The 27,492-nt window shown below is 40.9% G+C and overlaps 1 protein-coding gene across 1 annotated transcript in view; it reads left to right on the top strand.

Moving 5' to 3' along the window:
• Positions 1–27,492, top strand: part of NTRK1 (neurotrophic receptor tyrosine kinase 1) — a 921,476-nt gene that overhangs the window by 368,695 nt on the left and 525,289 nt on the right. The window contains exon 6 of the mRNA XM_044079803.1: positions 25,476–25,618. Within this exon, the coding sequence (XP_043935738.1) occupies positions 25,476–25,618 (143 nt within the window). The remainder of the gene's footprint in view (positions 1–25,475; positions 25,619–27,492) is intronic.

The following is a 27,492-nucleotide window of genomic DNA, read 5'->3' on the forward strand; positions in this document are numbered from 1 at the left end:
TGCACTTAATTGAAGTCTATAGTCAGTTTTATCTCTGAGAAAATATTCAGTAACTGCATAAGCTATGCTTGGTCTCAGACTAAGGAATAAATAAAAGGGAATGAACATTTATTTACAGGTTCTTGAAGTGAAAAATGATTAGGAACAGTGAATATATAATTCTTACATTTAAATATAATTTGTCTTTTCATTAATGATAGCATTTTATTTCCATGAACGACTTGCTGCTCAAAGTTTTTTTCTGGGAACTGATGGTTCTGGATCTTCCAGGAATCTAGTTTTAACTCTTATTTATTTATTTTTGCTTTGATGGAGCCAGAAACGTATGTTTTCCTACAAATCAAGTGTATAGGGTTATTTTCAGGCTGCCAAGATTACTTGACATTGACTGGCCCTTTGGACAAGATGGCTGCATGGTGCAGAGAGAGATAAAGCTTGCCTGTATCTCATATAACCTGAAACTGATTACCCATCTGGAAAATGCAAGAGCTGGCCTCAGAGGGTGTGGGTGAGACACTGATGTTGCCAAACCCATACTGACAGACAGTTGGCTTGGACTGTTGCTATGGTGATACCTGGTGGGGGTCCAGTACTAAATATTATAGTATAAGAGCAGGACAAGGCTTGCCTCTCACTGTAGCCATCATTTGCATGAACAATGCACACATTTCTGGAACAACTTTGGAGAACATACTCCCTTTGGTGTTCACACAGATCAAGTCACTATGGGATCATGAGTTTGGGGCACCATCAGAAAACTGCTGTCTACTGCCTGGATGAAAGCTTCACCACTGTCAGCTCTCATATGTGAAGTGAGGTAAGAAGGACCATATAAGTGACAGTTGACTCAGATGGTCAATGGGTGATAAAACAACAATGTTTTAAAAGGAATCTGACAGGGTTTGTGGCCTTCAGTTTGAGAATTGTAAATTAAGCTGTATAAATTCCTTCCCAAGTTTAGATTCAGAACGAGAAATTAAAAAATTGCTGTTGTTGCTTGACCTGATCTTCACAGTTACATTTTAGCATTTTCAGAATCAGAAGATGAAAAACAAAGCACAGTGTTACAAAGGATGAGTAGAAGTAAGTAGAAGCTTCTGTTTCACATTTGCTTCTCATATCTCCATACCACTAATGCAGGCAAGTGGCTTCCTAAATATGTCAATAACTTTAACTTGGATGTTTTTGTTCCTTCACCATTCAATAATGCGTCGGTACAGCAAAGACAAAAACCATACAGATCAACTTTGTATTAGAAATAGACTTAAATTAAATATAAAGAAGTATAACACTGTCACATTTAGTAAACAAATCTATGAGGTGAAGGGCCTAGTCCTCCATGAACTCTAACACCCCCACAAAGCAAAGGGTAACACAACCAAAAGGCTTGAATTTCCATCAATAAATACGGGACAGATTTATTAGTCAATACTTCCCCTCACTCTAGAATAATCTTACATTACAAGCAAAACAGGGTGATACTCTTTGTTTGTCTTATGGCAAACCTTGGTAATTGGATGGGCACATATCAATTAATTCCAGGCCTCAATTCTCTTGCACTCTTAAGGCAGGAGGTACCATATGAGGCTGGGTATTGACAAAGTGATTATGATACATGGATTGACTCATCCTTCTTAAACTCTGAAACTACGAAAACAAGAAATCATGTTTTAAAAATAATTTACTACTGTAACTAGCTGCAATGAAATGCCATTGAGGATACTAAAGCTTGTTAAAAAATACAATACGCAGTATTGCAAAATGCAATAACCAATGTAGGTGTGTCACAACCTATATATGTTTTGATAAGAGATAAAGGCAGGAAATTAAGAGGTGAGAAGGAGGAATTATTTCCTGCATTACAATCTCCATCCCACTCCACCCCCACAAAAAATTTTCTAAGTAAATCTCTTTCTTTGAGACAGGGCCAGTGTTAGCATTTTGGGAAGCCTCTGGTTACAAATAGCAGTCCCCTAGTAGGGTCTTTCCTGAAATATGACACGGATAACCCCCAAATCCAGCAGCACATTCACCAATCAAGTGCCTGTTGAAACTGTGAGGACTGTAATTACAAACCTCAGACTAGCACTAGAATGATAGCAGAACTGGAAAGGGGAACATATATTTATGTTGAGATTGCAGTTCCTCAGACAATCCTCCCTTCTAGTATACACTGATCTTTGGAATTGGTGTGTATGCAGCAGGGCTGTGGGGGTACAGTTTAACCCGATATCTTAGAGCACATAAAGTGAAACCCTTGTTGTAATAATGCTTTCACATTGTAACAATAATTTTCAAAACTCACTGTGTTACATTTTATACCGCAGTTAATTTTCAGTTTCAATTTCTGCAAATAAGGCGCTTGCACTTGGGAAAGGAAATCCAGGAAAACCATTCCAGCATAGACCCCCCCCCCCAAATCTACCAACTCCCTCAGCTCTGATGTCTTTATGATCACTCCTTCCTTTCCTATATACAGTGATCCATTTTCCTAGCAAACAGGTTTCCCTGTTTTAGGTGGCTTTTGCACAAACTTCTATAACAAACACCAAATATAAAGGGTGATCTGTAGTTGCAGTGTTTTACAGATTTATGTATCTTGACATGGCAAACTTTTTAGTGAGGTCCATTTGCAACACCATCATTATCCCTCATGTCTAATACTAAGTCCAAGTGGGCAGTCCCTTAAATTCTAACACTGTTGAAACCAGTAGCCATTACCTACTTCAGCCTCTCAAAAGTTGCACAGGTTTCCAAGTAACCTTTGGTCATGGCTTTATCAAAGTGAATCTTAACACCTAGAAGCATCACCAACATGGGTTAGTCTGCCTTCTTGATAGGCAGTAAGTGTGACATTGACTCAGTGTTTAGTGTAAACAAGTAGTGTATTAAATTGCACCACATCATTTAGCGATGCTTCCTGAACTTGAGTATCATCCTGTTCTATATGATTATTCAGCGAAAACCCTCTGGAAAGGAGGGAGATGAATAAGCTTGTATTCACCTGGCTTTTTCTTAGGAACTAAGCCCAATAGTGAGACCCTAAACTCACAAAATGGGAACGCTTAAAAAGACACTAATATCATGCCTGCCCTCAATTCCTTATTCAGCAAAGCCTGCCCTATGTCCTTTTTGCCCTTTACTGATTGCAGATTGTTTCACTTCCTACCTACTGGAAATAGCCAGGAAACTTCCAATATGTTCCTGAGCTTTACCTTTATCAGGATAATGCTGCACAGTAATAATCAATTTATCAATTCTAATAGTAGAAAGTAAAGACCGGTCTCCGAACCCCTCCCTGAAAGGAAGATGCCACCTCTAAAGCTGCCTCTCCCTCTCAGCTGCATCTCTCTCTCTCTTTGCTGTAATTGTTTGCTGCTGAGGGCCACTTGTCACCTTTCCCTGGCTGTCTCTACCAACACTTGATCCCTCTATGCAATCCACTGCAAACTGAACAGCAAAAAGCTGCAAGCTGTCCAATTGTGTCTACCTATGTTCAATGCCCAGTAAGCCATAACTTTGCTCACTGCTTCTTCCTGTCCTACTTTTGCAAGCTCACCTCCCCTATTGATCATGGTCCCTAGCCAGGTATCTGCATGCCAGCATTCCCAATGAAGGGACTTGTCCACTACTGCCTTTAATTTTCTGAAATGCTGTTCATCATAACTAAGCATTTCTACCCATTAAACAATAAGCTTCACTTATACTTAAGAAATAAGTCAAAACTAGGAAACCATGTTTGGAATCCTTCTCCAAAACTATAACCACAAAGTAGCCAAATCCCAGCACCCTGGACCTGTACTTGAACTTAACCAATTTTCTTCTCCCTAGAGCAGCCAATGCTATTGTGAAGTCATTGGATCCCAGGTCTTCAGCCTCAGTGATTCTCTGGACCCCATCTGCATCCATCAGGTCAAAGACATCCAGGGACTCACCTCACCAAATCTTTTTCTTCACCGTATGGATATTGGATGTGATAAACATGCCTTGGTTGTCCTCCATAATTGATTTAACACACTGCTGCTCTGATGCTGGACTCAACTAACCTGGGTCCTTATCCTCAGCTGAACCTAAACTAATTGGAGAAAGATTAACTCCACATCTTGCCTGCACACTGCTTTGTATCCTTCCGCCAGGTCCCTATTCTGTAATTGCCCTTCACTGGATTGGTGCTGCTCTGAGATAGCAGCACATGTCAGTCCCTGCAACCTAAACCTACCTGCCACATCAAGTCCTTGCATTAAACCTACAATAACCCATCAGCATCAAGATCATTGTCAAGTTCCCGTGTGCAATTAGCTGTAAGATTGTTAACTTTAGGTGTCTGTAGATCTTCTAGCCATACTTGCGCTCATCATCTGGCTCCTTCCAGGCTGTTGTGCTCTGCTAACACAGAATCTCATTCTTGACCATCTCACTTTGGAATGTCTTTTTCTTTCTCCCTTTTGCCTGCTTCTTCAGAACAATGAGTTCCTCTAACTGCTGTTGATCAGAAAATTCCTGTAAGAAAGCCTCCACCTGTCACAGCCGCCAACCTCTTAGAGCAAGAAATCTGGACAAAGCCATAAGTAAAAGTAAGACAAAGGCCCAAAAATAGGGACAATTTTTAAATATTGCTCCTGCAAACTTAGAAAGTTGATAGAATAACAGGTTTTGTATTAGCTCAAATTTTTTGAGGGATATAAAATCTGAAACTCAAATGTCATTATTTTCTAACTTCAATCTATAATGTTTTACTAATAATTTGCTAGAAAACCACAATTTTATGAAAAGCAGACCAAAAATATGATGCCAAAATCTGGACATTCTGTGAAAATCTGTATAGTTGAGAGGTATGTGACCTGTGCAGCAGTGGCCTCCCACCTCTTCCATAACAGGGCAACTGACAACATCTTAAAAAACAAATAAAAATATCACAACCACGAATTAAGACTTAAACTCTCCCTCCTCCATTTTCCCCTTACCTCAAATACCACCCTCTGTGCCACTTCTCCTGGCAATATTTTATTTCCTACTTTGTCTTTCCTATATAATTAATTTTCCCAACCCTTTATACTTATTTTTGTTTCTTATTTTATATATTATACTCATGAGTTTGTGTGTGTGTGTATGTGTGTGTGTGTGTGTGTGTGTGTGTGTGTGTGTGCGTGTGTGTGTGTGTGTGTGCGTGTGTGCGCATGTGTGTGTCTGTGTGTGTGTGTGTGTGTGTGTGTGTGTGTGTGTGTGTGTGTGTGCACGTATCTCTCTTTCTACATTTTTATATATATATAAAATGTTCCATATTATTTAAGCGAACATTCAAAATTGTGAATGCCGCTTTGTCAGCAGCTAAATTTCAAAAAGGACAAATCCTGAAGACACGAAACAGCGATTTTTTTCCTATGGAAAAAAAAATCACTGGGCCATTTTCAAGACTTTGCCATTTCCTCCACTGTGGTGCGATCACTGAGTTGGTATATTTAAGTAGGGGTTTGTGGGAGGCACAGCCCCCAACATTGGGGGGTGGGCCCACTTTATTTTCTGTTTGTTTTTTTTTTGCGGACCAGTGATTTTTTTTTTCCCAGGGAAAAATTCGCTGTTCCTTTTTTTCGGGATTTGGCCTTTTCGACAGTTAGATGTCGATTTAGTGGCATTCAAAATATTGAATATATATATATATATATATATATATATATATATATATATATATAAATATAGATATAGATATATATAAATTTCCCTAGCTCTGCCTTCTTTCTGTATACAGCAGTCAGATAATAAAAGGAAACATGATGCTTACCTGCAATCGCAACTCTCAACCTCTTCTCCCAGCATCAGGAAGAGATCTACAAACAAGTAAAGGCAATCATAGATACCTACTAATTTATTATTATATGTAGTACTAGTTCTGTAACTCAGGAAATGTCCAGCTGAGAAAGTATGAATTAATATGCAATTACTAAAATAAACAAATTCTAAACTCCAAAATTGCATTTATGTGCAAAATTGCAGATCAGTAACGATGGGGGAAGAATCTGAAGTTTCAAGTCACATTCCCATTTCCAATGCTGTTGTAGTACTCAACTATATTGTGTCTGCTACTTTTACAGGGCATTAGTTTCTAGGTTATGTGATTTCCCTGCACCTGAACTCTAAAACCAACATTTTACATTAAGAGGGTTTTCTGACTGTAGTCTTATGGCAGAAATGTGCTGTAGCAAACCTACCTGCGTTGGGGGCTGCTAGCTGAAAGCTTATTACATTTTTTCCTTGTTCAGAACTTGTTCAGAACTTCCATCTTCAGCACTTGTTCAGAACTTGTAAGCACTAAATAAGCTACTAATTACTATAGCACTAAACCTTCCTCATTACCTAGAGGAAAACAGTTTTTGTATTTACTTTTCTCACTTGCTTAGAGAAAAACAGCTCTTGTACTCACTTTCCTCACATATCTAGAGGAAAATAGTTTTTTATTCAGGCATGTCCAAGGGTCAGCTCCCAGTGTTCTCTCCTGTCTATCTGATGAATCTGGGCATTTGAGGCAATGTAGAAATTGCCTCATGTAGACAGACAACCCTCTCCTCCTACCACCCAACACTACAACCTGTGAGAGATGCACTTATCTAGCCAAACTGGAGGTAAAGCTCTCTCCAACCAAGACTGAACTTGACAGTCATGAGGAGAAGGCAAACATTTGCACCACACCACACTTATCACAGTCTCACTAAATCTACACCACCAAAATCCACACATAGTAACACAAAAACATTTGTGGAGGCTCTCAGTAATAATCTGTCTAAGCAACAGAGACCTCCAAAGCAGAAACGCAAGCAACCTCCATCCCCCAACACAATGCAAATGACACATAGCCCACAGATTCAGTGTGCCACTCAACCACAGCCAATAAGGCAAAACAACATACCCAACACACTAGTCATAGGGGACTCTATATTCAAGAACACTGATGTCCCACTCACCAGGCTAAACAGAGATGGTTACTGTCAGCTGCCTGTCGGGTGCCAGGATCCACCACATAACCCACGTACTCAGGTCACTCCACAACAAGTACAAATATGTCATTGTCCATGTTGGTGTGAATGACCTGAGACGTACCTCCCTGGACTACATGAAAAGAGACATGGAAGAGCTCTCCGATCTTGTAGCGCAGGAAGGTATGACCCTAGCCCTGACTAGCATTCTGCCATCGCCCAGAATGATACCACAGTACAAGGACAAAATGATTGACTTCAACAATTGGCTAAGCTTCTGGTGTCATTTTAAGGGGATCCAGTATCTGTCTGCTTGGGATGACATGGTCGACAGACCATGATGCTTTGCCACAGATGGACTGCACCTGTCGCCCCTGGGATTCCGGATACTGGCTAAGGCTCTTGCTGCTCCTATACTGCCTTTTTAGGCAAGGTTCAATTAACAAATTCACCACCATAACAGGAACAGGCAAGCAAAAACTGAGGGTAATGCTACTCAATGCTAGAAGTCTAAATCTCAAAATGCACTCACTCGAGGCACTCCTTAAAACAGAGAACATCGATATCTGTGCAGTGACTGAGACCTATTTCAAGGCTTCAGAGAGCACCCCTGCACTACCAGGCTATAACTCATACCACACTTTTCAGCCATGTAACCTGGACCGAAACACCAAAGGCGGAGGTGTGTCCATATTCATTAAGGATATCCACACCTCCAGGCTAGTTGCTCAGAATAATGCATCCGAGGTTATCCAAGTGCAACTAACTCTGGGCAAAACTGCAATCCAAATTGTAGCTTGCTACAGATCCCCCACCATGCTCCAGGATCCCCACTCCTCTTTTCTTGATGTACTGGAAAATATTAGGGTTCAACCAAACACCCTAATAATAGGCGACTTGAACTACCCCACCACTAACTGGGAAACTACGCGTGTACGAACTCCTTAGCTCAATGCTTTCTGGAATTCATAAACTCCAGTGCCGTAGATCAACTTATCCACACCTCCACCAGGGGCAACAGTATGCTAGACCAAGTCATTACCAACATGAGTGACCGGTGTTCCACACCTGAAGTCAACTCCTCGTTGGTCCGATCTGACCATAAGCTAATCACACTTGATATCCACATCCAGCCCCCATTAAGGAAACCACGGTAAAAAATTTCTCCAAAGCCAACTTCATGCTTCTTAAGACAGAAGTGGTGAACTTCATGACACCCATGCAGATGGACAATACAGTTACAACTGCTGAATCCTACACAAATGCACTCTATAAGCACTTACACGAGTGCATGGAGTGTGCTATCCCAAGCAGAACCAAGACGCTATCCTCCAAAAAACGGAAGCCAATCTGGTGGTCCCCTGCCATAAACAAACTGTACAACAGAAGGAAGAAACTGTTGCAAAAGAGAGTAAAATCCCATGAGTGGAGGAGCTCCCTGGTCAGCCTCAGTAAGAAGCTGACATTCCTTATAAGATCCTCCAAAGCTAGCTACAAAAACAAAATCACCACTAATTCTAAGAACAACCACAAAGTATTCTATAGCTATGTCAAGAATCTCGATGGCAACATCCAGATCTGCTCTGAGTTACAGCATAACAGTACAAAAATTGCAGAAGCAACTGATATTGCCAACATCCTGGCAGATAGGATCAGTGTTAACTTTACCCCCCTCACCCCCTAAAGGGCCCATATCTATACAGGAAAAATGCAGATTCCCTGTATTCACAACTACGCAGGTAAAAGCTACACTCTCTAAAGCCAATAACACAACATCCATGGGACTGGACAACATCCCAAGCTGCATTTTACATGAACTTCAGAATGAACTGGCTCCCCACTTAAGCACCATATTCAATAATAGCCTCGCATCAGGCTTTGTGCCCACTGAATGGTGCACAGAAACAGTTATCCCACTTCACAAAGGGGGAGCCACCACTGATCCCGGGAACTATCGACCTATTAGCCTGACGAGCCTGGTCTGCAAGGCCATTGAACGTATCATCATGGAACTCATAAACAAAGACATTGGTAACCTCCAAACTCTGGATCCCACCCAGTTCGGATTTGTGAAAGGCAGATCATGCCTCCTGAACCTGATCAACTTCTTTGAGGCAGTCACCAAAGCTGTAGATGAGGGTAAGGTGGTTCACACAGCCTATCTTGACCTCACCAAGGCTTTCAACACCATCCCCCATTCTGGAATTATAGCTAAACTTACTAAACTAGGTATAAATCCCTACGTCACAAGATGGGTTGCCAACTGACTCACTGACAGAACCCATACTGTAAAAGTTGCAGACTCCAAATCTGACCTCAAAGCAGTGACAAGTGGAGTACCATAGGGTTCCATTCTGGGACCTCTCCTGTTTGGTATCTACTTCTCTGAAGTACAGACTAACACAGAAGGCCTCTGGCTAATGAAGTTCACAGATGACTGCAAACTAGGAGCCATAGTCAAGTCCCCAAATGATGTGGACATCCTACAGAAGGGCCTCGCTGAGACAGATGCCTGGTGTCAGAGCCATGGCCTCAAGCTCAATGCCAAAAAGTGCAGTGTCATCTCCTTTGGTAAAAACTCTGTACCCATGAACTACCACATAGGCAGCAATCTACTTAACACCAAATGTGTGATAAGAGACCTTGGGACCCAGGTGGACAGTAGTCTCTCCTTTGATAGTCAAATCGCCACAGCAGTCAGGAAGTCCTTCTACATGGCACACCTCATCATAAAAGGGTTCTCATACTGGAAAAAGAGGTCATTGTTCCCCTCTACTCGACACTCATTAGACCCATTATAGCATACAATGCCCCTTTTGGAATGTAACTCACAAGACATCTGCAGCAGCTGGAAAGGCCACAGAAGTACCTCACAAAGAGGATTACTGGCCTCAAACAAATGCCCTACACTGACCGCCTCAAAAAACTCCAGCTTTACTCCATAGCATATTGCCTACTCTGAGGTGATCTCTGCCTAACATATAAAGCTATGTCAAACCCAGAGCTGTTGGACATGCTACACCTAAAGAAATCCCAATCCCTCCAAGCTACATGCTCTAGGGACCTAAACCTTGTCACCACAATAAACAGGACATGCTGGAGGGATAGATTCCTGTCCCAGAGACTTTCCATACCCTAGAACAGGCTACCCATCTATGTCAAGCAAAGTTCTTTATTAGCACTCTTCAAGAAAAATCTTGATGAGTGGATGGGAAATAGGAAATACACCCTGGGGATCACTTCTGTGTCTCTGCTCGACAGTGGCACAGGAAAATAACTTTCTTGAGTGGCGTAAGCCAGGGAACATTGTTGGCTATGCTTACGTAGGCCCTTGGGCCGATAGCCTAGTACCTACCTATGAACCTATTTCCTGATTGGTCTGTAGGCTTTGCTGTTCATAGGTTCATAGGTGTGTACTAGGCAAATGGCCCTTGAGCCATTACAAACCTAGCCCGTCGAAGTGCCCTAGCATCATGCCCCCATTAGTTCTCAGTTCCTCTATCAAGTAGATCCACTGGAGTGATCCCTGGTGTGAACTTTCTATTTCCCATCCACTCATCAATATTTCTCTTGAAAAGGGCCTGTGAGGTACTCTGCTTCACATGTATGGGAGGTCTATTCCAGAGCATGGGAACTTGCCCCTCTAGTATGTTCTATTGATTGTGGTAATGAGGTTGAGGTCCCTGGACCATGTGGCACGGAGTGATTGGGATTTCTTTAGGTGTAACATTTCTAACAGGACTGGGTCATTCATTGTCTCTTAACAGATGATATGAGACAGAGAAAAGCTGGAGTTTTTTGAGTCTGTCCATGTACGGCATGTGTTTAAGGCCTAGGATTGTGTTCGTGAGATACTTTTGTGGCCTTTCCAGCTGTTACAGGTGCTTAGTGAGGTACATGCCAAATGGGGCATTATACTCAATGATTGGTCTAATGAGGAAAGAGTAAAGAGAGATGATGACCTCTTTCTTCCTGGTTGCAAAACCCTTGTTAATGAGATGTGCCACATAGAAGGACTTTCTGACCACAGCGGCAATGTGGTGGTCGAAGGAGAGGTTGCTGTCAACCTATGTCCCCAGATCTCTTATAATGCCTTCAGTGTTCAGTGGGCTACCATCAATGTGGTAATTAGTGTGAATTGAGTTTTTCCCAAAGGGAATGATGATGCATTTTTTGCATTAAGCTTAAGTCCATGGTCTCAGTGAGGCCTGTAGGATGTCTACATCACTTAGGGAGTAAATAATGGCTCCCAGCTTGTAATTGTCGGAGAACTTGGTCTGCCAGAGTCCCCTCTGTGTTGGCCTGGACATCTGAGAAGTAGATGCCAAACAGGAGATGACTCAGGACCGATCCCTAGGGGACTCCATTTGTGACTGTTTGAAAGTCTGACTTGGAGTCTGCTACTTTCATATTGTGGGTTCTATCTGTGAGCCAATTTGCAACCCACCTAGTGATATAGGGATTGATGCATAGTTTGGTGATTCTCTCAATAATTCCTGAGTGGGAAGGATATCAAAGGCCTTGGCCAGATCGAGGTAGGCTGTATGAACTGCCTTGCCCTCATCCACAGCTCTGGTAACTGACTTAAAGAAGTCAACCAGGTTGAGCAGGCATGATGTAACCTTCACAAAACCAAATTTTGTGGGATCTAGAGGTTGGACATTCCCTATATCCCTGTTAATTAGGTCCATAATGATGTGCTCCATAGCCTTACATATCAGACTTGTTAGGCTAATGGGGTCATAATTCCCAGGGTCTGTAGTTGCTCCCCCTTTATAGAGAGGGGTGACTGTAGCAGTGCACCATTCTGTAGGGACTAAGCCTGAGGTGAGGCTGTGATTGAACAGGGCACAAAGGTGTGGTGCCAGTTCACTTTGTAGTTCATGTAGAACATAGCCAGGGATATTGTCTGGTCCCATGGAAGCTGTATTCTTGGCATTAGACAATGCAGCTTTAACCTGTGCTGCAGTAATGCTGGGTACCTGGCATTCTTCTAGTATTGTGATTGGTCCTTTAGGGGGGGAGAGCGGGATAAAGTCGGCACTGAATCTGTCGGCTAGTATGTTGGCAATATCTGTTGGCTCAGTATAGGAGGTACCATTGTTCAGTAACTCAGAGCAAATCTGGTTATTGCTGTGGAGACTCTTGATATAACTGTAGAAGGCTTTGTGGTTGTTTTTAATGTCTGCTGCAATTCTGCCTTCATAGCTAGCTTTAGAGGTTTTGATGAGGGATATCAACTTTTTGTTGAGGCTAATAAGGGAGATTTTCCAGTCTTGGGACTTCACTTTTTTCTGCAACAGTTTCTTCATTCTGTTGTAGAGTTTGTTAATGGCAGGGGACCACCAGATTTGCTTCCTTTTTTAGAAGGAGAGTGTCTTGGTTCTGTTGGGTATGGCTAGTTCCATGCATTTATGTATGTGTTCGTACAGTGTATTGGTGTATGATTCTGTGGTCATGCACCTATTTTCCATTTGCATGGGTGCCGTGAAGTTAGCCACCTCTGGTTTTAGGAGCCCAAAGTCAGCTTTGGAGAAGTTTTTCATGGTGGTTACCTTTGCTGTTGGTGTGGGTGAGATGTGGATTTCAATGGTGATTAGTTTGTGGTCGGATCTAACCAGGGAGGAATTGACTACTGGTGTTGAGCAATGGTTGTCCATGTTAGTAATAAACAGGTCAAGAATGTTGCTTCCTCTAGTGGGGGTAAGAGTGAGCTGGTCCAGTTAATTGGAATTAATGAATTCCAGGAAGTATTGGGCAAGTGTATTGGTCCATGACTAGTTTTCCCAGTTGATGGAGAGGTAGTTGAAGTCACCCAGTATGAGAGTGTTGGGTTGGACCCTAATATTTTTTGGGGTGCTTAGGAACATGGAATGACAGTCTTAGGACATGGTTAGGGACCTATAGCAGGCTACAACCTGAATCGCCATCTTACCTACTGTCAGTTGTACCTGAAGTATCTCTGATGTATTATGCTGGGCTACTAGTCTGCAGGTATGCATATCCTTTATGAATATGGAGACTCCACCACCTTTGGAGTTTCGGTCGATTTTCTGTGTCCGAAAGGTGTGGAATGAGTTATAGCCTGGTAGTGCAGGAGTGCTTTCTGCTGCTTTAAACCAGGTCTCCAATACAGCACAAATGTCGATGTTCTCCATTTTGAGGAGTGCTTCGAGCAAGTGCCTCTTGAGATTTAGACTTCTTGCATAGAGCAGCATGACCCTCGGATTGCATTTATTTATAGCCGTTACAGTGGTAATTTGGTCTTTGGAACACCACCTAAAAAAGGCACTATAGGGGTGGCAAGAGCCTCAGCCAGTATCCAGAAACCTAGGGGTGACAGATGGCAAAGCATTGAGGTCTGTCAATCATGTCATCCCAAGCAGACAGATACTGGATCCCCTTAGAATGACACCAGAAACTTAGCCAATTGTTGAAGTCAATCATTTTCTGCTTGTAGTGTAGTATCATTCTCGGCAACGGTAGGATGCTGCTCAGGGTTAGGGTCATACCTGCCTGAGCCACATAATCCAAGAGCTCCTCCATGTGTCTTTTCATGTAGTCCAGGGAGGTACCTTTGAGGTCATTCACACCCACCCATGTGGAAAATGACAGTGTCATACTTGTACTTGTAATGACCTGAGTGCGTGTGCTATGTGTTGGATCCTGGCACCCACCAGACAGCTGACTAGTGAGTGGGACATCAGTGTGCCTCACTATTGAATCACCTATGATTAGTGTATTGGGCAAGCTGTTTTACCTCAGGGGCTTAGGTTGAGAAGCACACTGTGTAGGTGAGCTATGTGTCTTGTGATTTGTGCTGTGTTGTGGTGGTCGAGTGCGTTTCTGATTTGGAGGTCTCTGCTGTTTGGGTAGATTTCTATTGATAGCCTCCACGAAGGTGGGTGTGTGGTTTGTGTTTTTATGTGAGAGCTGTGATGGTGGGTGTTCTGGAGGGATGTGTGTTCCATGTAGAGTGCTGCAGGTGTTGACCTTCTCCTCTTGACCAGCTTTTCTGGTCTTGGCTGGAGACTGCATGTCTTCCTGTTTGGATATATAAATGCATCTCTCACAAGTCTGAGTGTTGGGAGGTAAGAGGAGAGGGTTGTCTGTGTACATGAAGCAATTGCTACACTGCCTCAGAATGCCCAAGTTCAACAGGTTAATAGGAGAAAGCACAGGGAACTGATCTTTAGACATGCCAGGAGGCATGGTCATTATTATTAAGTATTGGAGCAGTTTCCTTATAGGACATTTAGTGCTATTAGCACTTATGTGTGCTACAGTAATTGCTACAAGAAACCAGATGACGTGCTAGGTGAATAAGCTAGTTAAATGCAAGAGAGAAGAGAACTAGCAGGATCTAAGGGAAAAATTGAAGAGCAGACGTTCTGGCACCGATAATAGTTTACCCTAGCTTAGTGGTGCTGCACGGTGTGCACACCCATGCAAACACGAGCTGTTTAAGCAGAAAGTTGAAAGGGAGCTAGAAACCACTCCTCTTGTGGTAGATAGGCTACCTAGTACTTTCCACTCCCACTATTAAGCTGAGAGGCTTCCCCCTAACACAGAATGGTCTGGGGAACTCAGAAACTACAAAACAGTCTTGAATACAGCAAATTTGTATCTGGACTACTCTAGTAACAGGAAAAGCAGGAAAACAAGCTAGACCTTTTTTTAATATAACAGTAGCAAATGAGCAAACTGATTTAAACAAATTAACCAATTAATCAATAAAAAGCTCAAAACTGAGCCCTGTTCCAGCATTCTTCAATCAGATAAGTTCTAGCTGCACACTCCTGCCACTAGGGTGCAGGAGAACCTTTTCCAAAAAAGATGGCCTGGATTAGTGCTCATGTTATACAAACAAAGCTAGATTCAGGAGGTCTGACTCTAGTATATGCTACAGCAAACAAGGTGCACCAATTTCAGAAGAAACAGTTCAAATAAGCAGGCACAATAAGGCTTTAACCAGAAATTCCCAGCTCAGAACAGTAGAATCTACCCTCTCCTCCCACAAGAGTGCAGACCACAAACCTTATTAATGTAAAATAACTGGCCTGAAGCCCAAATGCTTAAACCAGAACTAAGACACTTTTGGAATAACAGGCACTAAGCCTTCAATTAGCAACTCCCAACTTAGAAGGATGTACGCTACCTGTCCTGCCACAAGAGTGCAGACTCCAACCCTTCTTAATGTAAAGCAACTGTTCTGAAGCCCAAGTGCTTAAACCAAAAGGCTTAAAATAACAGTTATAATTTAATCAGTCTACTAACAAGCAGTAATAAAATCAACAGAAGAAATGCAATTGAGTACTTTTAAGAACAGGCAGGAAAAGCAAAATAAAGTAGGAAGAAACACAAATAAAGTAAAAGCAGATGACTAAAGTGCAATTTTTTTGGTTGTGGGAAGAGATGAAACGTGATAATTTAAGGTTGATAAACTAAGGGGTTGGGCTTTCCCAAATGATCTCTACTCAGTAGAATAAACTGATGAGATGGGACTGGGAGGAGAGTCCAAAATGAGATTTATAGTAGGGGTGGGCAACTCAAAAGCCACCAAATTTAAGAACACAACAAGGACTGGGCTGGTGAGTGGAGAACTCGTAAAACTCCAACAGAACAGGAAATTTAAAACAAAACAAATGTAATATTAGAATAAGATACAGAAATGAAGTGATCAAACCTTTAATAAAGAGCTTCAAATAAAAAATAAATGCAGAGATGAATGATACTCAGAACAATGCAGACCACACAAATGCTTCAGATAATATAACAATGCTTTCTCTCAGCTCCTCGCACTAATTAACTGATGTTATTCAGTTTGCAAAGGTATTCTTGGTAACTTTTTTAACTGACCCTAGCCAAAAACTCTTAAAACTCCAACAGAACAGAAAACTTAAAACAAAACAAATGCAATACTAAAATAAGATACAAAATAGAAGTGATCAAACTTTAAATAAAGAGCTTCAAATCAAAATTAAATGAAGAGATGAGTGATACTCACAGTAATCATTGTAAACCTTTTTCAAATTCTATATAAGCCTAGTGTTTGCTTGGGTTTGTGCTCAATTCCTCAGTGCTGGTCTTGGTTTGATTACTTCACCGGAGAGTTACAGAAAATCCACTTCATCTAAAACCACCAGCTGCTAATAGAATGAAAAATAAGTATAATTTTGCACTTCTGCTGATTATTTTTACTGTATTTGATAAGAATCCTGTATTCATTTTTACATTTCTCACAGTTTAGTAGAGTTTCAAAGCTGAACTGTTTCCACTGCTGCTGTAGTACACAATTACATTGTGTCTGCTAGTTTTACACTGAAGTAGTATCTAGATTGTGTGCTTTCCCTGCACTCGAGCTCTAAAACCAGCATTTTTACATTAAAATGGTTTACTGACTGCACTGTTGCAGCAGAAGTGTGCTGCAGATAACCTATCTGAGTTGGGACCTGCTGGCTCAAGTCTTATTTTGTGTTTTCCTGATTGGTCTGTAGGCCTTGCTGTTGTAAAACTTGTTCTTCTGATTCTATATAAGCCCAGTATTTGCTTATGGCTGCTCTCTGCTCAGCAGTAGTTAGCAGTGTCATGTATAGGTGTAAACGCTACCAAGTTAAAATTTCCATTAGAATAACTATCTCTGCAACCTTCCCCAGTCCCCCCGCTGCTCTGAAAGCATCTGAGTTGTGCACAGAGTAGTATTGCTTTGATAGACAGCTGCGGTTCACAATGAATATGGCACACTTTGTCTGTGTGCTATCATCCTAGTCCAATTAAATCTCCCCAGTCTTCTTCCTGGTTAAATCCATAGTAACAAACCTGAAACCATGGAGAGGCACCTTCATGCTAATGTTCTGACAAGCCAGGTGGACATTAGCATCCAGAGGCAATGTACCAATCTTCTCATGTATACTGACAACCACTTAATCCTAAAATAAACAAAAAGTATGTGAGAGATGTAGTTAAAATATAAAAATTGATACATGACTCTCACATATTGACAAATCAAATGACAGGTTGTCAGCAAATGTATATCATTTCCCTTACTAAATAAGGTCTCAACACATAAACTCACATATGCAGAGGTACTCACGTGTAACTTGCCAACACCTCAGAGGCCTCCTGTATACTGCCTTCAGAAACCACATGTAAATAAACCCAAGTCAATGCAAATCACTGCACATAAAAATACACATCACAGCGTCTTCACAAGCAAGCTGCTAAGGCAAAACACCACACATTCAAACATCTTGATCATAGAAGACTCCATCATGAGACACATGGGCAACCCCCTCCCCATGCTGGATAAAGGGTTACAGTCAGTTGCCTGTCAGAGGCCAGGATTCATTAGTTAATGCAAGCAGTCAGGTCTCTAATCCACAAGTACCAGTATTACTCAGTCATAATCCATATGGGTGTGAATGACCTGAGATGTACTTCCCTGTACCATATGAAGAGAGACATAATGGACCTCTCTGAATATGTGTCACAGGCTGGTAAAAGCCTCGCATTGATCCACAGTGTATCCTCAACAAGAATGATACCATAATACAAACAGAAAATGATTGACTTCAATAATTGCCTTAGCTACTGGTGTCATTCCAAGGAGATCCAGTATTTGTCAGCCTGGGACAACATGATTGACAGACCATGCTGCTTTGGCAGAGATGGTCCGCGCTTGTCACTGCTAGGCTCTCAAATACTAGTCAAGGCCTTAGCCACCACCATAGTACTTTTTTTAGGCAGTGCCAATCCAACAGACCTACCAATGTAACAAAATTGTCTAATGCTAAGCTAAAGGTACTACTTCTCAATGATAGGAGTCTTAACAAGAAACTGTACTCATTGGAAGCTCTCCTCACCCTGGAGAATGCTGACATCTGTGCAGTTACAGAGCTGTGGTTGAAGGCTGTGGAAAACACCCCAGATGTGCAAGGTTACAATGCCTATCACACATTGAGACCACCCTCTGAAAAGGAAAAAATGAAAGGATGAGGCTTTTCCATTTTCATAAAAAAGAATCTACACCTCTTAATTGCTCAAGCAGGATGACTTTCTTGAGCTACTCCATGTGCAGCTGAACATAGACAAAATCCCCCACCATATCATTGCTGGCTACAGGTTCCCAACCATGGACTATGAAAAACCACTCATCATACCTGAAGTTACTAGAATCACTTGCCATTCAGTCCAACACACTACTCATGGTAGATTTGAACTACATGAACTGGGAAACATGTACAACCAGTAACATGTAGGCTCAGAGATTCCTAGATATTGTCAATGCAAATGTTCTGGTACAGCTGATATGAACTCTCATTAGGGACTCAAATATCCTTGACATAGTATTCACAAGCATTGGGGAAAATTGCACCCCCCCCCCCGTTGTAAAGTTACCCATGTTCTCCTATTCCCCCATGCTCTCAACTCAGTTATAACACTGACCTCCTCTATTTTTATCTTCCTTCTCTCTTCAAATGTTATTTGCTTCCAAATATTTCTTACATTCTTCTCTTGTATACTTACAAGACTTACAACTCTTTTCCCCCTATTTCTCTACAGATATGTTAATATGCCATGCATGGCTCATTGCCACTACTGTTTTATATAATTCTGTTATCTTCTCTTGTGTGGTTATTACCCACATGCTCCATACAGAGCATTTACACCAATGATTTTTATACACCAGTGATTTTTATTCTATATGTGTTTTTCTCCTGCTCTCTTTGCAAACTGGATGTAGTCAAACTGCATAATAACGTGCACTATTGTTTTTTGCACAATTCAATAACTTCTCTTTTATGAATACCACCTCCACGCTTCAACAAAATGTACTACACCATTGATTTATGCTTATATATATATATGTTTTGTTTTTTGACCACTGTATACTGTAATTTCTAAAACTGTGTAATAACCTGTAAAAATAGGTTATTATTTGTATACTGTATAAGGAGCTTTTCTCCCTGAGCCTCCATTGAAAATGGGCTCTTCTCAGCCCAATGGACTACCCTGGTAAACAAACTGTATATAAATAAATAAAGTCCTCATTGATAAGAATGGATACTAATTTGGTCTCCTTTGAAATAAATATAACAGTAGAACCATTCAAACCCTCAAACCCTAAAGAATTTCTCTAAGGCAAATTACTTTCTATTAAGTGATACCATAGATAATTTTAAAGCTCTCCTTAATCCCCAAAAACATGGAGGCCTATGCAGAAGTATAAACAAATGCCCTGTGCAACCACTAACAACTGCATAGAAATAGTGGTACCTGATCAAACTAAATGCAGGTCTAGCAGGAAAAACAAGCCACCCTGTTGGAGCCCTAGCATAAATAGACTATACAACAGAAGGAAGAAATTTGTGAGTAGTAGTAGTAAGTGGGAGGGTGCACTACAGATACAAAAATCCCTCATTAGCCTCAACAGGGAATCAGAGAACTAGACAAGTCTTCAGAAGCTAAATACGAGACTAAAATAGCCACCCTGGCAAAGGATAATCACAAAGCATTTTTATTTATGTCCAAAATCTTAAGAGAAACACTCAACAGTGTGCTGAGTTGGCTGTAGATGGTACCACCTCTGCTCAGCCCGAAGAAATAGCAAACCTGCTGGCCAATAAATTTGGTTTACCCCCTCATCATCTCCGGTCTCTCTTCATGAACTACCTCCTACCATTATTTTGCCTGTTATCACAAAAGAACAGTTTGCCACTGTTGTCACTAAAACTGGAAACACAGTGTCAAGGGGCCCTGATGGAATCCCAGGGTGCCTATTAAATAGCTGGATAAATGACCTAGCAGACCTATTTGAATCTCTATTTAACCATAGTCTTCAGACAAGCTTTGTCCCAGTAGAGTCGAAAACAGCAACAGTCATCCCTCTGCACAAGGGGTGTCCATCAACTGACCCCAGAAGCTACCAAACCATAAGTCTGACTAGCCTCATATGCATGGCTATGGAAAGGAAAATCATAGACCTGATTAACAATAACAAAAGAAATCTCCAGACTCTAGACCCAACCTGGTTCAGCTTCATCAAGGACAGGTCCTGCCTGCTCAGTCGGGTGGACTTCTTTGAGAAGGTCGCCAAGGCCATGGAGGAGGTTAAGTCAGTACATGTTACCTACCTTGATCTGCAAAGGCATTTGACACAATACCCTGCTTTGGTATTATGGATAAACTCACAAAATTGGGCATAAACCTCTATGTCACCAGAGGAAAAGCCAAAGGGCTCATGGATAGGACATGTTGTTATTGTGGGGGAAACCACATCCAGCAAAAGACCTGTGACCAGCGAAGTGCCACAGGGCTCAGTGCTGGGCCTCCTCCTGTTTGGGACATACTTTTCAGATGTCAAGGCAAGTGAAGATGGCCTTTGGCTGACCAAGCTTGGTGAATACTGCAAGTTGGGGGCAATCACTGACTTCCCAGATGATGTTGATATCCTACAGAAAGGTCTAATACAGACTAATGACAGGTGTCAGAGCCATGCCCTGAACCTACATGTGAAGAAGTGCATAATAATACCCTTTGGAAAATCAAATACCCCTGAAAATTACAACATTGATAGAACTCCCCCCCCAAAGTAGATTCAGTTGTGAGGGATCTGGGTACTTAGACAGATAATAATTTGAACGTTGACCACCATGTGTCCACGGTGGTTAGAAAATCATTCTTTGTGACTAAGCATATACATAAGGGCATATCTAATGATGTCATAGTACCATTGTACTCGGCCCTCATCAGGCCAATAATAGAGTACAATGCACCCTTTGGCAGGTACCTCACCAGGCACCTGCAGCAGTTAGAGTGTCTTCAGAGGGTTCTCATCCAAAAAATACAGGGTATAACCAACATGTCATATGTGGATCAAATAAAAGCCCTATCGCTGTATTCAGTTTCCTACTGATTACTGAGAAGTGATTTGCACCTGACCTATAAGGCAGTCTCTGCCCCAATCTTGATGAAAATGTTGCATTTTTTCAAAACTAACTGCACAAGGGTTATCCACTCCAAAGATCTAAACCTAATCTCTGATATGAATAGATCATACTTGTAGAGACAGATATGTGTCCCTGAGATTGCCCCTCCTCTGAAATAGGGTTCCTATTCACATGGATCAGAGCCCTTTCCTGACCATCTTCAAGTGCAATCTGGACCAATGGATGGGAAATCACAAATTCACTCCTGGAATTGCACCCATGACCCTTATGGACAGAGGCAGTCTATAAAAATTGCCAAAACCCCATTTCTGACCCTTGTTATCTTTCCCTGATGGATAGAAAATTGGGTAAAATCTGGGTAAAACTGGCTAGGCTTGTAATCGCTCTTGAGCCATTAGCCTAATCCTCACCCATTCCCTCCCCTGCCACTAACATCTAGAGCTGTCATCCTGTATTAAATGTGTTTCTTTCTTTCTTTCATTCTTTGAATCTTTTTATTCAGTAATTGTGTATATTCTCATAACTCATATCCTGCAAGCCTCCACCCCTTTGCAGAGAGAACAAACGGTGCATCTCACACCACAAAAAGAGAACATCCTTGTTGCATTCTGCTTATGGTTTAAAGCTAAACACACTAAGAGCATGGCATGCTAATTTTCTTTTCTTTTTTCTTTTTTTTTTTTTAAACTCCAAAGAAGTGCATAATGCACCAATACCTCCAACAATTTTGGCAAGCTGACAGCAAGCCCTGGAGTATGCTTCTCCAACACATTATTTTTTCTCTTCCTTTTTTTTAAGTATGTATTCTTGCATACCTAAAAGAAACTGTGCACTCACATTGTAACCCTCCCAGGGTGCCAACTGTAACTACTCACAGGATGCCAACCTCACCTTGCCTGTTGACTAAGATTCAAGCAGGCCACTTTTCAACTCTTTTTCTTTAATTTTTTAAAAAGAAAACCACATTGAGAACCTGCCACCGACCTTGTATTTTTTTGTGGTATCTGACTTGAGAGGTGTCACTCATTTGTTTCTAATACAAATAATGAGAAGGCCTGGGTTTTGTTCTGATGCTTTAATACATACAAACACATCAGGATGGATAGCAGCATCAAATATGACTGAACTAACTAACAAACAGAGCTTACAAACATACATGCTTGCATCTCAACAGCTAACTACAAAATGGCAGTCAGATTCGCACATCCTCTGTATTTATACGCTAGTGCAAGCCCTTGGATAGCTTCTTAAAGGTATATACAGACATATTGATCTACATCCTCCCTCTTAAAAAGATTGTCCTTTTATACAAAACAATGTTAAATCTAAGCATGCATTATTATGTACGTTGGAACCAAAACACAATGTTCATGTCCAAGTTGCTTCATATCTGCTACAGGGTTTAGAGATTCAACCATATCTCGTAACATAACAGGTGGGACTAAATTTAAAAACAGTGGCATACTGCAGTGCACAACTTGTATCAGGAACTTCTTTATTCGTCACAGGAACAAGAATGTCCTCTGGAACTTCCTCTGGAATTGGAATACCGAACAACTCACTCTGAGATAGAGTCTTTCTCACAGGCTATGTGCTGTGGTATAGCCTCGGACACCAGTAGTAAATGCTTCCAATTCCACATAAAGATTGCTCCTTCTGACTCCACAATGGACGATCTCAGCTCTGGACCAATATTCTTCATGACACCAATCCGATCATAACTTTTGGATGTTGGCATCCTTCCCACTTCTCCCTCTCGTAATGGATTGAGCGGTTTGCTGGTCTTATCATAGTAGGACTTCTGGGATAAGCATTTCTTCAACAGATTGGTTTTCACTAACCTGTTGTTCTTGACACATGGAACCAACAATTGACTACTGACTGGTAATGTGGTTCTAGCTTGTCTCGACAGAAGTCACTGAGCAGGTGAACCAAGATGTTTATCATGAGGAATATTTCTGAGATTCAAGAGATTCAGGAAAACATTACTATTGTCGCATTTCAACTTCTCTAGTAAGTGTTTTGCACTTTGAACTGCGCATTCTGCCAAACCATTTGACTGTGGGTACTCTGGACTACTTATGACATGAGTAAAGTCTCATTCTTCAGCAAATCTTATGAACTGTTGGCTTGTAAACTGCATGCCATTGTCAGAAATAACTTTGTGCGAACTACCAAGTGCAGCAAAATGATGCTTCATCTTAGTAATAACAGTACTTGATGCTAGGTTGGGAAGTAGGTCAATCTTGAACCAACTGGAGTAAGAGTATACTGTCACGAAATAATGTTGACCATTTCACTCAAAGATATCAGTGTTTACTGTCAACCAAGGTAGTTCCGGAATCTGGTTAAGCTGAAGTGGTTCTTTCTGTTGAGGAGGCTTTGTTCTATTACATACTGAACAAGAAAAAAGTGGTCTCTCAATGTCTTTATGATATAGAAGGTCAAAATATTAGTCCTCTCACCCTTCTTTTGGTAGATTCGGTTCCTAGGTGACCACGGTGAAAGATGGTAATGTACTCAGGTTGCAAGGACTTTGGAACAATTACTTTCAGACCTTTCATTATGTTACCTTTGTCAGACAAAATCTCATCTCTGTATGGTAAATAAGGTTGCACTTCTTGAGGAAAACTAGATTTCCTTGATGGCCATCCATGATTGATAAAGTGGTTGAGCCTTTGTAAAACTGGATCTGTGGCTGTGTGATCTCTCAGCTCATCAAGACGTGTGGAGGAAAAATTATTCACTTTCATGACTTTAAAATCATCAATTGATTAAGAACCTTGATTGTCAGTCTGTTCAGTGGTATTTTGGGGCGATCTGGATAATGTATCAGCAAGATGAAGGTATTTACCTTTCTTGTAGACAAGATTGAAATTGTATTTTTGCAATCTCAGCATCATACGTTGTAGTCTGGCTAGAGCTGAATGCATTGGCTTTCTCAAAATAGTGACTAATGGTTGGCGGCCTATTTCGATCTGAATAGGTCTACCATAAACATAATCATGGAACATCAAACATGCAAACATAATTGGCAAAATCTCTTTCTCGATATGGACATACTGCATCTCAGTTTGGTAAGAGTTCTCGATGCATAGGCAACAGGATAAAATTTGTGCCATCGCACGGTGAAAGACTTCACTTGCCGAATTTATCCCAAATGGCTTTTTCAAAAATTTATACCTGCCTAATGGAGTATTGAAATTAATGAGCAATGAAGATTTGCAGTGGCATTTGGCATTAAGGCTGTGACTTAGACTGTATGCATTGGATGATGAGGTACTTTTAGCACTTTGTTTAAATCTCACAGATCAGTACATATTCTGATGTCATCTGAGTTTTTCTTATGAGCTACCACTATAGGAAATAGCCATTCAGTTGGAATTTCAACTGGACAAATCACACCTTGTCACACCATTTTATCTAGTTTGGCTTTGATTCTGTCCTGCACGGCTATTGGAACTTTATGTGCTGGACTGATAACTGGGCTGACCTCTGGGTCTAACTTCCTGGAGTACACAACTGGAAGTTTGCTTATTTTGTTTTAAAAAGATCAGCATAGGTAGAAAAAATGTGCTGGGTAAAATTAGAGTAGTGGTCTTTTAAGCTAACATGATGTACTTCCTTGTTAAATGAAAGAGGTCCTATTTTTAAAGTGTCTCTGAGCCCTAATAATGACTGGGTGAGCTTCTTGACGCTTAAAATAATAAGTCACAGCTTCTTCCAGCAGATTAACATTAAAGCACTACTGAGTCTTCAGTTTGAATTTCTTCACCTCCATAAGCAACAAGCTTCGTCACCTTGCCAAATTAATCCTCTCACCTTTACACAGTCTAGCAAAAGTTTCTGCAGACATAACGTTACACTTGGAACCTGTATCAGCTTTGGGCTCTGTGAGTTTGCCATTTAGCCGAACAGTACAAAATACTTTATTCTTTGCACTTAAATCTACTTCATTCTTTCATGAAGCACTGACACACCATCAACATGTTGTTGTTGTGTCTTTCGGCTTTTCCAGGTTAGGGGTCGCCACACAGCGGAACTCCGGTCCGCTAATGATTGGCAGTGGATTTTTACGTGCCGAGTTGCCAGCCCTGATGCACAACCTTCAACGAAGGTACGCCCATTCATGCATGTCTCCACACAGAAGACGCTCTAGATGAGAATCGAATAGGACAACGTCTTACTGTGAGGCGACAATGCTACCACAGCACCACCACCGCAGTTTTGACATACCATCAACATAAATGGAATAATTTCAAAAGATTTTGTAAATCAAAACAATGTGGGCACTCTTTTATTAAAGGGGAATATTTTAAGAAATGAGTCGATCAGTTAGACAGTAGCAATTCTACTCTTTATGTTGACACACCATTGTCTATTATTTTGGCAGGTACACACTACAGTAGGAAAAGGATGCATTAATTAGGTGGTAGAGTTTAAGCAGAAGGTCCTACAGTAAGTCCTTCAATCGTGTGCGCTCACTACTTGGTCATCTATTCCATGTTTTTATAAAGGTGTGACGAAATATTAATTTAATTATCTTTTTTTCTGGTAGGTAAGCCTGAGGTGAGAATACGGCATGAGAATCTCACACTGCTGGAAGGTGGCAATATCACTCTTGTGTGCAGTGTGGCAGGAATCCCAACACCTACAGCAAAGTGGGACCCCATTGATCTGGAATCAGAGATCACTATTAAGGTATGTTTTACATAATCATAGTTCTTTCATTATTTGTTATTATACACATTTCTTAAAAGCGTATTTGTAAAGCCACAGTTGACCAGTTGTATCATGTAAGGAAATCATATCTTCAGATTATGTTTCCAAGAGCAAATGTGTTTTTATAAAATAAAATAAAATACCAGTTTTTAAACTGTTTTAAAATTAATTTTGCTTTATTTGGAGAAATGCTAAAACTTCTAACAAAATACCAGTCCTGTTACAGAATCTACCTAGACATAAACTAGCAATAAACAAAGCACATGGAAATACTAAGAGGTGTCAAAATCAGAGATCTGTGTTAAGAAAATGCAATACAAGCTTAAAATACCTGGAAAGTGTAAATATTTCAGACCATTTAGATTCATATTTGGATAAGGCAACTATATTAGTCAGTGTTAAATTTGTACAGAAGTCAATTGCTCTTTTCAGGAACTGCAAATGATGTTGATTCTTCAAGGAAAATTCATCAATTGCCATTGTTTTACACAAGATGTCAACTTTGACTTGTTATCTGCTTCACTATACAAAAGGTACATACAATGTTTCTTCTTAAACAGATGCAGAATATTTATTTTTGGACTGAGAGAGGAAACACTTTTCCTGACAGGCACTAAATGTGACAGGTATCAGTAAGTTTTTTAATATGGTGACAGAAAATGAGTTTGTATTCCACAAGAATTTGAAAAAAAGTAATTCAAAGCAGAAGTCAGTCATGTTTTTCATGTGTAAAACCTCCACACATTTATTTAGTGGGTTTTATCCCTTACATTCCCTTACTTAATGTGAGTATACACTTTGAAGAGAGGATAATTTCTCCATTTCACAGAATCCCAATTCAGCTGACTTGTTGCACTCTGTACTGCACACATGCATATCATTTACACAAAATATAAATACACTACAGCCAATAGGTTCATAGGTAGGTACTAGGCTATCTGCCTGAAAGCATTTATAAGCCTAGCCAGAATGTGTTGGCTTTCGCCACCCCCTTAGATTAGTTCCCTGTGCCTCTGTCCAGCAGAGCCACTGAAGTGATCCCCGGGGTAAACTTTCTGTTTCCCATCCACTCGTCAAGGTTTCTCTTGAAGAGCGTCAGTGAGGAGCTCTGCCTAATGTAGATTGAAATCTTGTTCCAGAGCATGGGAAGTCTCTTGGACAGGAATCTATCCCTCCAGCACGTGCTATTTATTGTTGTGGTGAGTTTTAGATCCCTGGAGCGTGCGGCTTGAGGGGATATGGTTTTCTTTAGGTGGAGCATGTCCATCAATTCTGGGTTGGACATGGCCTTGTATGTCAGGCAGAGATCACCTCTGAGTAGGCGGTATGCAACCAAGTACAGCTGGAGTTTCTTCAGTCAAGCTGCATAGGCCATCTGCTTGAGGCCAGTGATCCTCTTGGTGAGGTACTTCTGTGGTCTTTCCAGTTGTTGCAGGTGTCTTGTATTATGGGGCATTGTACTCTATGATGGGTCTGATAAGTGATGCATAGAGGGGCCCAATGACCTCTTTCGATCTCGATGCAAACCCTTTTGTGATTAGGTGGGCCACATAGAAGGATTTTCTAACCACTTTGGCAATGTGATTATCAAAGGAGAGGTTACTATCTACTTGGGTCTCCAGATCCCTTATTACATCTTCCGCAATATTAGTCAATGATTGACAAAAGTATATTTCTTTGCTGATAATCTAAAATTCAGATATTGTATATTGCCAGACTTTTAAACCTATGTATCAGAAATGCTGTGAAGACATAAGACTGTTGTTTTATGTTAAATACTTTGTGACAGTTCCACTTAAAAGTTTGAAATATGATTCAAAGCATGAACTATTTCATAAAGGTTCCACAGTAAA

This window comes from Protopterus annectens, chromosome 8.part0, assembly GCF_019279795.1.
Source record: "Protopterus annectens isolate FY-2018-M chromosome 8.part0, PAN1.0, whole genome shotgun sequence".
NCBI lineage: Eukaryota > Metazoa > Chordata > Ceratodontiformes > Protopteridae > Protopterus > Protopterus annectens.